General features: G+C 42.5%; 1 protein-coding gene across 1 annotated transcript in view; it reads left to right on the top strand.

Moving 5' to 3' along the window:
* Positions 1-13694, top strand: part of nphs2 (NPHS2 stomatin family member, podocin) — a 30867-nt gene that overhangs the window by 4109 nt on the left and 13064 nt on the right. Inside the window, exons 2-6 of the mRNA XM_052010731.1 lie at positions 848-951; positions 1301-1373; positions 2455-2537; positions 4591-4794; positions 8928-8983. Coding sequence (XP_051866691.1) covers positions 848-951; positions 1301-1373; positions 2455-2537; positions 4591-4794; positions 8928-8983 — 520 coding nt within the window. The remainder of the gene's footprint in view (positions 1-847; positions 952-1300; positions 1374-2454; positions 2538-4590; positions 4795-8927; positions 8984-13694) is intronic.

Raw genomic sequence — 13694 nt, 5'->3', positions numbered from 1 at the left:
TGGACTCCAAAGGCTGCTCCCTCCCACCCAGCTGTTGTTTGCCTAGTCTGTGGAATACTCCCCTGATGTTTGAGAGCCCTGTTCCTTGCAGCAATGGTTCTGGATCCTTGGGCATCAGAGCTACCCACTCCCATTGCCAGTGCTGTGGGAGGGCTTGCTGCACTGCCCCTTGCCTCCAACCCTGATGGGACAGAGCATCTTCCCTGCTCACCACCACCTGCACAAGGTGTCCCAGTGCAACACTGGAAAACTGTAGAACCTGTTCTTCCTCATGTCATATCATTCTTGAATATCTCCGAGGTCAAAATATTTTCCAGAATACCTTCCAGCACCTGCTACAAGACAATGCATCTCCCCTTTAAAGTGGTATTGATGAGCTGTAAGTTGTGCAAGCGTTTTTTTTGTATTCCAGCTACTGAAAATATATGCACCCAACTGAAGCAATAGGTTAATAAACAGTACAGTTTGTGTTGGCTGCAAGTTGCAATCATGTAAATGACAGCACAAAATTAGTGCCCCACTTCATCAAAAACAGGCACGTTAATAATAGTCATAGAGTTGTATAGCACGGAAAACAGGCCCTTCGGCCCAACTCATCCATGCTGACCAAGTTGCCTAACTGCACTAGTCCCATTTGCCTGTGTTTGGCCCATATCCCCCTAAACCTTTCCTATCAATGTACCTGTCCAAATGTCTTTTAATGTTATGGTGCCTAAGGTCAAGAAAGAAAAAAATTGAGTGGAAAAGAATTCATTGTATAGTAAACCTGGCAGATAGCTTTTGGCTAATGCTTAATGTGGGTCTGGTTTTCGTGCATCCAATAATCTGGTCTGGTCTTTTTAATCAGGTATGAAGAACCGAAGTCCAGGGATCTGTGAGTGTATTCTCACATTCATCTGTTTGCTGTTGGTGGTTCTCCTGTTCCCAGTCTCTGTCTGGTTCTGTATTAAAGTAAGTACATTGCTTTCACAAAGCATCAAACTGAATTTTTTGGAGAATTGGTTCAGTGGGTACAGAGTTTTTAATTAGGTATTAGAAGTTGACTTAACTAATAGGTTGCTTATCTAAATCGAGAAAGGCCCAGTAATTTCTCTCCTCCATGGAATGTAAAACATGAAAAATATTTGTATCTCAGAAAAAGGAAAATTGAGATAAAAGCAGAAATGCAGCAGAAGGGAATCGGTATCTAAAAGAATATGAATATTGTGCAAATATAGTGATTTGTTGAACAAGAAATGGCTGAATTACATGTAAGCAACTAACGTTCTCGTTGCAACTAACACTGTCTTTTGTGGTGCAGGTAGTACAAGAACATGAACGTGCCGTGATATTCAGATTGGGACGACTGCTGCCAGGGAGAGCCAGGGGGCCAGGTAGTTGTCCATACTCAAAGCGATGTGTTAGGTTGGTCGCATATTAATGTCAGCCATACTTGTCAATTGTATCAAGCACATTTGTTTCTAAGTAATATGGAAATGAAGCATTTTGTCAATGTTACTTGTTTTCAAAACTGCAAATATCACTGTGATGAGTGGGGCTGGGCACTAATTCCCAAAGGTGCTTAACATTCAGAAGCAAATATTTAATAAACTCTGCTAAAGGTTAATTCCTTGCACTGTAACTAGAAAGAACTGAATTAGGACTAGTGAAGTGTGTGAAACTGAGAATCCGTAGGATGTACTACCCTAGTTCCCTTGTACGATAAGATGGACTCGTGACCTCACAATCTACCTTGTTATGACCTTGCACCTTATTGTCTGCCTGCAATTTCTCTGTAGCTGTGACACTATTATGTATTGTTATACCTTGTACTACCTCAATGCAGTGTAATGAATTGATCTGTATGAACAGTATGTAAGACAAGTTTTTCACTGTACTTGGTACGTGACAATAATAAACCTATTCCAATGTGGCATTATCATTCAGAGCTTTTGATGTCTGCCAGGATGCTGTTTGCTGATAACTTGGGCTGTATGTCGCTACTAGGATATCGAATGGGCAGAGAAGGCTGGCAGTGATCTTATTTTAAACAAATCCAATTATTGTATGGATTTGTTTCAAATGATATTACTCCTAGTTTAGAAATGATACAATGGGACAATCCACAATACGGATGACCATCCCTGAATTCAGGGAACTGAAGGTGAAACAATGCAAAAGGAAACTATAATGTCTCTTCTACGTTTCTCAATGACTGATATTTGAGGTTAAATTCCCAAATGTTAAGTGCAGTCTCTTGCTGGGATCGTAACGGAAGTGGAGACTGGATTTTTACTGCAATATTGTTATAGATATATCTTTAACCCACAAGTTTTTTTTTTGAAGATGGCACCTTATCAAGGAGTGGATCAGTACACTTATTCTAAGATGTTTCACAATATTCCTTTGGGTTTGCAAAAAGTGCTGATGTATTGATATGATTAAAGTTTAATATATTCAATGGTTTAATTACAGGTCTTTTCTTTTTTGTGCCATTTCTGGACACTTACCACAAAGTGGATATGCGTGTGAAAACCTTGGGGATTCCATTTCATGAAGTAAGTGTGTCAAAGTCAATAAGTTCTTAAAATATTGTGAATTATCAAAGGCCCAAGGAACGACATGGAACCAAGCCACTTATTTCTTTTGAAATGTTAGCAACATCCGGAACAATTTGACAGTGCAGCTGGTTGAAAAAGGAACATTAAGTGTACTGAAAGGAAATCAGTAAGTTCCTGATTTCTGAAGGCCATTACATTGTCTAAATGGTACAGAAATATTCTTGTACTCTTACAAGGGACAGGGAGAATACTAGACTGGACAGTTGAATTTAATCCTTATAACTATAAGGTACTGCTCTTGGGGAGGACTACTTGGAGAAGAACAATCAATGGTAGGTGCTTTAGGGAGTATTGAGGAACAGAAGGACCTCCTTGAATCCCTGAAGGTAGTAGAACAGGGAGATAAGGTGGTAAAGAAGGCATATTGGATACTTGCCTAGAGTACAAGAGCGGGGAGGTTATGGTACAACTTTATAAAATGTTGATTGCCACAGTTGGAGTACTGTTCTGGTAGCCAAACTATAGGAAAGATGTGATTTCACTAGAGAGGGTGCAGAGATGTTGCCTGAGCTACATCGTTTTAGTTATGAGAGACTGGATAGGCTGGCTTTGTTTTCTTGGAGCGGAGGGACTTGACTGAGGGATACCAGATTATAAGGGGGATAGAGTAGAAAGTAGGAAACTCCTCCCCATTGCAGAGCTAGCTAGAACTAGAGGACATAGGTGTAAGGTAAAGGTTTAGGGGAGATCTGAGGAAGAACATTTTCACCCAGGGGTGATTGGAATCTAGAATGCACTGCCTGAATATGTAGTGAAGGCAGGTACTTTTACAACATTTGGGAAGTATCTGGATGAGCACTTGCATTTCCAACACCTAGAAGGCTATGGACCAAGTGCTCCTGGATGGAATTAATGTAGATTGGTACTTGATGGTCAACATGGACGTGGTGGATGTTGTGACTATAAATGAGCCACACAGAGACTGGAGCCATAAATGTAACAGGTCTTTATTCAGAACAAGCAGGTACACAAGAGGGACTGGGTGGGAGAACCTCCTGGTAGAATCTCTCTGAATGCCAAGTACATCAAGTTTTAATATAAATAAAGATGACAGCAAGTAATTTGATACAATTTCAATAGTTACAAGTGCATAGTTTAATATTTTGCATGTAGACAGATGGCTCCATAGAATTACAAATGGGAGCACATCTTAACTGCCAAGACCAACTTCAAATATTTAAGCATCTTTGTTGGGACAAGGTCATCCAAATGGATGGTCATGTTAGGTGGCAAAATGGACAATTTGGAACTCCCTTGATCTCTGTCACAAATATGCAAAATATCTTGGCTTGAGATGTCTGATGCCTGGTTCAATGTAGTTCAATTAACATAATTCTTTTGTCTGTATGAGAATGTCTTATGGTTACGCCGGTTTCCAAAACTTTATCCCTGAATTGGCTTCCCGCTGAGAACCAGCAGCTTACTCTCTTCACATTTGTTTTGCGCAACCGTCTTTATAATTTGAAGACTGATTAAAACTTGCAGGTTACATTTCAAAACATTTTAGTTCTCATTAAATGGCTCCTACACTTATTACCCTTGAATATAGCTGCTTCTCCCGAAGAGTGGACAGTAGGGCCCATTTCTGTGCTGTATCATTCTGAGACTCCATGACACCAGAAGTTCTTCTGTTATGAAGCAAATTACAGTTGAACAATCGTCACAAACTACAGTGCTTAATTGGAACACTAGTGCAATTAAACAAGTTGTATCTTATAAAATTTTTGAAATACAATATTAGCAGAAGCACAAATTATCTTTCACTTGCATTGAAAGAATGACTAAGAATCAAACTGGAATCTGCTAGAGTCAAAGTTGGATCAAACCTGGGAATTTCCCAGTAATCTTATGATTCATTAAAAGCAGACTCTAAATGTAGAGCTGTTGCATTGATCAAGATTTGACTAGATCCATTTGGGGTTCAGTTAATGTTCAGCAGATTCCACTGTAAAGCAGCAGTAACAGAAAGATACTGGCATTTATTTTACAGGTGATATCCAAGGACATGGTGACTGCTGAAGTGAATGCATTCTGCTATTATCGGGTGGAAAATGCCTCCCTCTCGTTAACAAGTGTCACCAATACCCCTGACTCGTTATCATTGCTAGTACAGACTTTTATTAAGCAAAGTTTAGCACATCGGAAATTCAATGAAATTCTCCTGGAAAGAAAAAGCATTGGTGATGAAATCAAGGTAAATAAAATTGAAAATGCTCTATTTCTGGTTTGGAATTTAACCCAATTTATCCTCTCCTCTCCTGGTAGGCTACCATATCCATTCCTTCCTCTTGACCTTTTTCAGATAGTGTGCCATCCCGAATCTTACCTTTCAAATGATTTTATCTCTTTTAAAATCTTTGGCTAAAATCACTTCAAGTGCTGACAGTACTGTCTTAAAATCCATGAATTCAACTGTTGCATATCCTCCATGCTTTCCTCCTGACTCAAACTCTCTCCTGTGTTTTACACAGTTGACCACTTAAACCAAATCCATTGCTGCTTTCGTGTTCCACTTTCAAGGAAATACTCTTGCTTCTCCTCCTGCCTCATTGTCATCTAAGGAATGACCCAAGATCTAATCTTGGCTTCCACCTTTCCTTTACACTACCTAAAGTTTTGGATAAAGCTTCACATATATTCTAACAACAATATGTCTACTGTCACCCTCAACTTCACGTCATTTAGTGTTGCCTGTTGGCCAGAATCAAGCCATGAATTGTACTTCAAATTGCATGGTCCAAATTTGGTGGGGCAATGTTGACATTTATCTCAGGTTCCATCTTCTTCAGCACTTTGCCACTTCCACCTATCACCTCCCAGCTTCTCACATCATTCCCACTCATACCCCCACTTACCTACTTTCCCTCTCTCAGCCTATCACTTTCCAGCTCGTGCTCCTCCCCCTCCCCCTCCCCCCACCCTTTTATTCTCGCTTCTATCCTCTTTCTTTCCAGTCCTGGTGAAGGGTCTTGGCCCGAAATATGGACTGTTCATTTCCCTCCATAGAAGCTGCCTGACCTGCTGAGTTCCTCCAGCACTTTGTGTGTGTGTGTTGTTGACATTTATCTGCTGTCATGTTCTGGATAATTATGAGCAACCTCTCGAGATCAACACAAATGCACGAGTCCAGAAGGGATGATTGGTAGTCAGCTTGGAGTAAAGTGTGGAGGACAAAGTTATGGACATTTCCCATCATTTCTGTGGACAATCCACATGATCCAGCAGCAGCTGGACCTGGCTCAGGGAGTGTTTCCCCATTCTGTTCCTTCTCTTCCCTCAAGCTTTCACCCCCACATAATTCCACCACAACAGCAAGTCGTATCAATGCCAGGACCTCACTGGTAAGAGCGGCCCCCTTTCCTCCCCCACAAGCTCCTGCTCAGCTATTGCACAAGGTAAGTATCAACTTTGTTCAGCAGCCAGCAGTGAGCACTAATGTGACTTGTCTATCAAACACCACTTGTCTTTACAGTTACTTCCTCCTCATCTCTGCTGAAAATCTTGACACGTTTGTTAATACTCGTGCCCGAGCACCAGATTTGGCTTCGGCAGAGGTCTCCTCACTAATCTCTTAATCTCCTTCGAATGAAGATTGCCCAGTTCTGTACTACCTGTCTAGTATCTAAATATATTTATTGTAACTGCTATACACATTTAATCTTCCCAGGTTATCTCATTCACAGAATTTAATTCAAAATTATCATTTTCTATTTCTCTCTGCTGTCCAAATCCCACTTTTTTTTTATTAGACCTCTCGCCTCATTCCTTATGTCTATCTTATCTAAAATTCAGTTGCCCTGAAATGTTAAGTTCCCAACCTTGATCATTCCATAACCACACTTCTCTAATAGCTGTTGGATCATAAACTTATTTCCATCCTCTCTTGTTTTGACTGATTTACTAATTCAGATGTCATGCCTTTAACATTTTTCTATTTCTTCTTGATACCCGATGACCTTGTTAGGTTGTGTGTCCATTCCTGACCCCCTCTGATTTTTTTTTAACCCAGTCTTAACAGTCGTCTCTTAACATGGTCTGGAATTGATCCTTTCCTGAATCCCCCTATCCCACCCCACCATTCCCTAATCTGAATGCCCGTCTGCCGAGTTTTTTTAATTTGCCAGGATACTGGTCGCTCGCGATCTCAGTGGAGTCCATCCTCTCAAAATTATCCCCTCTTTCCCCGGTGGTGGTGCCAGTGTGCCATACGTTATAACTTGGGCCCCCAACTTCAGCTACATATGTCATCAGTTTCACTCCCTGCGAATCTTCAAGTGGCTCAGATAACAATCCAGAGATTTTAGCCCTGTTGTTCAGTGTTTTAATTTCAATGTTAGTCCTCAGATTCTGTGTCATTCCTAGTCTCATCCATGTCACTGGTACCTTCTCTAAATAACTGAATCCTATCCCTCTTAAATCCTAGCAACTGGCATGCAATAAAATCTTTGCCACTGCTAATCACAGCTGCTGAGAACAGTGTGCATCACCCTGACCACAGTGTCCCTTATCACCAGCACATTCATTTTCACTCCCTCTCCTCCTTCGCTTGCCCACCTCCCTCCAGTGCTGTGGTCAGTTTGTTCATCTGCTGAATATTCACTTTTATCCACCTACACACACCAATGCCACTGCCATTTAATTTAACTTGATGAACTAAAGTTCTTTTCTTTTTAATCAGCCTCACAAACTTTTCTAACTTATTACTTGACCCAATTGAAGATGATGGGTTGATTATACCACTTGTCATCCTTTCTTCTTGCTGGTACATCACCTTATGATTTTTCTTTCAGACCAATCAGGTGCTTTCCTTGACCTTTTGTTTTTGCCACTCTCATAATGGAAGTATTTCTGTAATTAGTTTGTTTGGCCAATTCATGCTGGGGTAGTGTATTTAGATCTCTGAGCAGATGTTGGACCTGAAATTGTAGTGTTTCTGTGTTGTGCAGGATCCCCGACTGGGATATTCTACTGCATGCAAAGCACTAGGCACAGGAGAAGTGGCCTTGCACAAGAAAACTCACAAAACCCTATCCTCCAGCTACCACCATTGTGCATCAATGAAGCTCATGGAGAGAGAGAGAGATTGGGGAGTCAGCATTGTGACAGGGAAGAGAAATTGTAAGAGATCACAGGTGGGGGAGGAGGAGGATAGCATTAGGCTGGATTGTATGGTGCAAAGATCAGATGGGGGAGACAATGGGGGGAGAAAAGACAGGAGGGTTTCAGTCAGAAGAAGGATCAGGATGAGAGCTGAGTAGAAAATCTGGTGAGGAATTTGGGGTGGATTCATGAGGGAAAGGTTTAAAATGGGGAGAGATAACTCGGGTCCAGTGAGTCATAGAGGGGAGTTGTGAGTGGTACATAGTGGGCTATGGGTGCTGAGGACATTAGCAACAAGGAGAGTGTGGGAGCAGTCTTCTGGAGGTGAAACTTGGGGAACTTTACTGTTAAGTCTGAGAGCCAGAGTTATGGTCCAGGTAGAGTCAAGCCCTTTTAAAGATGCAAAAGCTAGCCTCCATCTTCTGGTTAAGTCTTGCTTAAGTGTGTGACACACATGACATTCACAAGCCCAGTATCCATGGGACAAATTTGCCCAAGTACAGTGACATTGAGTTGCACGTCACTTGATTTCACTGCATATGCCCATCAACGTCCATTGGATGGACATCATTTGTATAGAGGAGCCCATATCTAATCTAAGGAAGCATCCAGTCAGATTTATGATATGTTATTGTACAGTGCATTTAAAAAAAACATTGCACAGCGTATAGAATTTCTAGGCCAGTGTATTTTTCTCACAGCCTGGGGGAAGTACCCAGCATATACTGAATTTCCAGCAGATTTCTCCTCATCAACTCCCAGCCCAAAGCTGTTGCTCCAAAGTAAAGGCAACAAGATGTTCAAATCTGGAATGCACTACCTGAAAGGCCTTTCAGATCTGAAAAAAATAGTTATTTTTGAGAGGGAATTAATATCTATTTGTAATAATAATTGTTTGGTTGTGAGTAGAGAGCAAGGATGTGGAGCTAATTGGATGCTCCTTTCAAGAGCCAGCTCAGGTTCAGGAGGTCCATTACCTTTATTCTTTGATCCTTTGAAAAGTTTACATTGATCATCTGCGACATATCCAGATAAAAATATCTGAAGCATTTCAAAAGATCCACCCTCCATTAGAATTCCAGATTCAAAAGTCTGTGGTAATGTAGTAAATTAAACGATTTTGCCATTCATCTGTCCAAGTTAACCAGTCCCATGGTCTTGCATGATGAGCTGTTCATTTTAGATATTGTAAATTCTGATCTATCATTTCCCCATTTTGGTTTGCAGGTTGCACTTGATGCAATAACATGGAAATGGGGAATCAAGGTGGAACATGCTGAAATGTAAGTTTAAAGCAAGGAATTCTCCATGTTTCAAAACCCATCATTAAGTGGTGTTAGCAATTACAAATTATGGCTTTCATTCAGTTGGAGCTTTCATGAGGCATGGGTTCCATGGAGACTTGGCTCTGTGGATTCGGAATTGGCTTGCCCACAGAAGGCATAAGGTGGTAGTAGATGGAGCGTATTCTGCCTGGAAGTCAGTGACCTGTGTTCTGCAGGGATCTGTTCTGGGACCCCTATTCTTTGTGCTTTTTATAAGTGACTTGGATAAGGATGTTGAAGGGTGGGTTAGTAAGTTTTCAGATGATACAAAGGTTGGTGGTGTTGCGGATAGTGTAAACGGTTGTTGTAGGTTACAACAGGATATAGACAGGATGCAGAGCTGGGTGGAGAAGTGGCAGATGGAGTTCAATCTGAAAGTGTGAAGTGATACACTTTGGAAGATGGAATTTAAAGGCGGAGTACAGGGTTAATGGCAGGATTCTTTGCAGTGTGGAGGAACAGAGAGATCTTGGGGTCCAAGTCCATAAATCCCTCAAAGTTGCCGTGCAAGTTGATAGGGTGGTTAAGAAGGTGTATGGTGTGCTGGCCTTCATTAGTCGGGAATTGAGTTCAAGAGCCATGAGGTAATGTTGCAGCTCTATAAAGCTCTGGTTAGACCACACTTGGAATATTGTGTTCAGTTCTGGTTACCACATAGGAAGGATGTGGAGGCTTTAGAGAGGGTCCAGAGGAGATTTACCAGTATGCTGCCTGGATCAGAGAATGTGTCTTATGAGGAAAGGTTGAGTGAGCAAGGGATTTTCTCTTTGGTGAGGAGGAGGAGGAGGAGGAGAGGTAACTTGATAGAGGTGTAGAAGATTAGAACATGGAACAGTACAGCAGAGGAACAGGCCCTTCGGCGCACAATGTTGTGCCGAACCAATTACTTTAGTAATAAAATGCCCAACTGAACTAATCCCTTCTGCCTGCACGATGTCCATATCCAACCATTTCCCTCTCATTCATGTGCCTATCGAAGAGCTTCTTTAACGCTCCTGTTGTATCTGCCTCCAACACCACCCCAGGCAGCACATTCCAGCCACTCACCACTTTTTTTAAAGAAAAACTTGCCCCGCACATCTCCTTTGAACTTTCCCCCTCTCGCCTTAAATGCATGCCCTTTGGTATTAGACATTTCAACCCTGGGGGAATAGATACTGGCTGTCTACTCTGTCTATGCCTACATAATCTTATAAACCTCTATCAGATCTCCCCTCAGCCACTCCAGAGAGAACAACCCAAGTTTGTCCAACCTCTCCTCATAGCACATGCCCTCTAATCCAGGCAGCATCTTGGTAAATCTCTTCTGCACCCTCTCCAAAGCCTTGACATTCCTTCCTATAATGAGGCGACCAGAACTGAATGCAATACTCCAGATACGGCCTAACTAAAGTTTTATAAAGCTGCAGCATAACTTCCTGACTCTTGAAATCAATGCCTCGACTAACGAAGGCAAGCATACCATATGCCTTCTTTACCACCCTATCAACTTGTGTAGCCACTTTCAGGGAGCTATGAACATGGACCCCAAGATCCCTCTACACGTCAACACTGTTAAGGGTCTTGCCATTAACAGTGAACTGTCTCTTTACATTTGGTCTCCCAAAGTGCAACACTTCACATTTGGCCGGGTTGAACTCCATCTGCCATTCGACCGCCCATACCTGCCACTGATCTGTATCCCGCTGGATCCTTTGCCAGTCTTCTGCACTATCCACAACTACACCAATCTTCGTACATTCTGCCAAGTTATTAACCCACCCATCTACATTTTCATCCAGGTCATTTATACACATCACAGACAGCAGAGGTCCTAGAACGGATCCCTGAGGAACACCATTAGTCACAGACCTCCAGCTAGAATAAGTCCCATCGACCACTACCCTCTGACTTCTACAGCAAGCCAGTTCCGAAACAAAGCGGCCAATTCATCGTGGATCCCATGCATCTTAATCTTCTGGGTGAGCCTCCCATAAGGGACCTTGTCAAACACCTTACTAAAATCCACGCAGACAACATCCACAGCTCTACCTTCATCAATCACCCTCATCACCTCGTCAAAAAACTCAATCGAGTTAGTAAGGCACGACTTGCCCTGCACAAAGCCATGCTGACTGTCCCTCATTAGGCTATGGTTTTCCAAATGCTCATAAATCCTATCCCCAAGTATCCTCTCCAGTAACTTCCCTACCACTGACATAAGACTCACCAGTCTGTAGTTACCAGGATTATCCCTATTTCCCTTCTTGAATAATGGGACAACATTAGCTACTCGCCAGTCCTCTGGGTCCTCGCCTGTGGCTAGAGAGGACACAAAGATCTTGGTCAAGGCCCCAGCAATCTCATCTCTTGCTTCTCTCAATAACCTGGGGTATATCCCATCAGGTCCTGGGGACTTGTCCACCTTAACGTTCTTTAAGAGACCTGACGCTACCACCTCCTTTATCTCTAAATACCCTAGCATATTTGCATGCTCCACATGGATCTCCATGCTCTTCTCCTTGGTAAATACTGATGCAAAGTACTCATTAAAGACCTCACCCACCTCCTCTGCTTCCAAACACATGTTCCCTTCTTTATCCTTGAGTGGTTCTACCCTCTCCCTGGTTATCCTCTTGCTCTTGACGTATGTATAGAATGCCTTGGGATTCTTTTTAATCCTACTTGCCAAGGACTTTTCATGGCCCCTTCTGGCTTTCCTAATTCCCTTTTTGAGTTCCTTTCTGGCTTCTTTATAATCCTCGTGCTCTGTTTGACCCTAGCTTCCTAAGCTTCACATACTTTTCCTTTTTCTTCTTGACTAAATTCACCACCTCTCTCACCATCCAAGGTTCTATTACCTTGCCATCCTTGTCTGTCCTTCTTACTGGAACATACCTGTCCTGTACTCTGTGCAGTTGGTCTTTAAACACCCTCCGCATGTCAGATGTGGACTTGCCCAAAGACAGCTGTTCCCTATTAATTCTCCCTAGTTCCTGCCTAATACTCCCAAAATTTGCCCTGCTCCAATTTAATACTTTCCCGCAAGGTCCATACCTATCCTTATCTATAGCTATTCTTAAACTTTAAGGAGATGTGGTCACTGTTCCCTAACTGTTCTCCCACTGAAAGGTTGGTCACCTGGCCAGGCTCGTTACCCAACACCAGGTCCAGTATGGCCCCTCCTCTTTTGGATGATCCATATATTGATTTAAGAAACCCTCCTGGCTGCACCTAACAAATTCTGCCCCATCTAAACCTTTTGCACTAAGGAGGTCCCATGAGAGGCATAGACAGAGTGGACAGCCAGCACTTTTTTCCCAGGGCGACAATGGCCAATACCAGAGGACATCCATTTAAGGTGAGTGGAGGAAAGTTTGGGGGAGATGTCAGAGGTAGGATTTTCACACAGAGTGGTGGGTGCCTGGAACACACTGCCGGGGTGGTGGTAGAGGCTGATACAATAGGGACATATAAAAGACTCTTAGATAGGCACATGGATGCAAGAAAAATGGAGGGTTATGGGCTGTGTAGGAGGGAAAGATTAGATTGATCATTGGAGTAGGTGTATGTAGATCGGTACAACGTCGTGGGCTGAAGGGCCTGTACTGTGCTGTACTGTTCCATGTTTCTTGGAAGGTTGTAATTTCAAACCTATTCCCACGTTTTGAACATGCCATTTAAACTAACCAATAAAAATGGAGTGCTGCATTGTCAGAGACACTGTCCTCAGAGGTGGAGTTGAGGCTTCATCTTTTTGTTCAGATGGACAAAAATATTCTGCAGCATTTCCCCACAGAGAAATATGAAATTCACCCAGCCAACATCCGCCATCAGGTCCACACAGGTTTCTGGAAACCTGTTCCATTACAAACTAATGGGTGAAATTGATTTGGGACAACTGTTCTTATTACATAAAAGCACACAGCAGATGATTGGCCACTTAGGACATGCGTGGAATGATGTCATCCATTGTGTAAAGCTCATTTAGGACATTGGTAGCTAAAACTAGGTGGTGGTTCTGTGTTTTGGAAAGGTCAGTGACTGGTTACAGAGAGCCATGCTTTCATTGTGCCCCATTTGCTGCAGCCGTGCTATTTAGAATGTTACTCTTGCCATTTGACATTTCTGCAGTGTGAAGGCTGGCTGGCACCCCGGAGTCTGCTGCAACCTGACAGGGTGACTTTGAGTCCACTCGTCGCCTCTTTGCCCGGCCTGCTTTTACTTTATTCATTCATTGGATGTGATTAACTAAGTCAGTGGTGAAAGAGAGCTGTCAGCTTCCTCAGGCACTGCTGCAGCCACATATTTATGCCTGGATACTCTGCCACAGTAATCAAGGTCACTGTCACCACAAACCTTCTACCTCTGGGTCATTCCAGGTAGTGTTGTCCAATTTATGCCACATACATAAAGCATGCTGCACACTGCACTGATGCTCTCGACTTGGGGCAAGGGATTATGGAAAGGGGAGCAGGATTACTTGAGACCAATTCGTTGAGCTTGGCAGCAGTTCTCAGCCAAACACTGGATGACACCATGTGAAGAACGTATTATGACCGGGATAGGACCCTGGAAAAATTACATTGACAAAAAGTTCAAAATTTGGCAATTGCTCCATCTGAAAATAAGCTGGATTTAGTGTATGATATTAATAACCAGTATTCACTTTTAAAAATCATGCCAATTG

Source organism: Pristis pectinata, chromosome 3, assembly GCF_009764475.1.
Source record: "Pristis pectinata isolate sPriPec2 chromosome 3, sPriPec2.1.pri, whole genome shotgun sequence".
Taxonomy (NCBI): domain Eukaryota; kingdom Metazoa; phylum Chordata; class Chondrichthyes; order Rhinopristiformes; family Pristidae; genus Pristis; species Pristis pectinata.
This window is presented reverse-complemented; position numbering and strand designations above follow the sequence as displayed.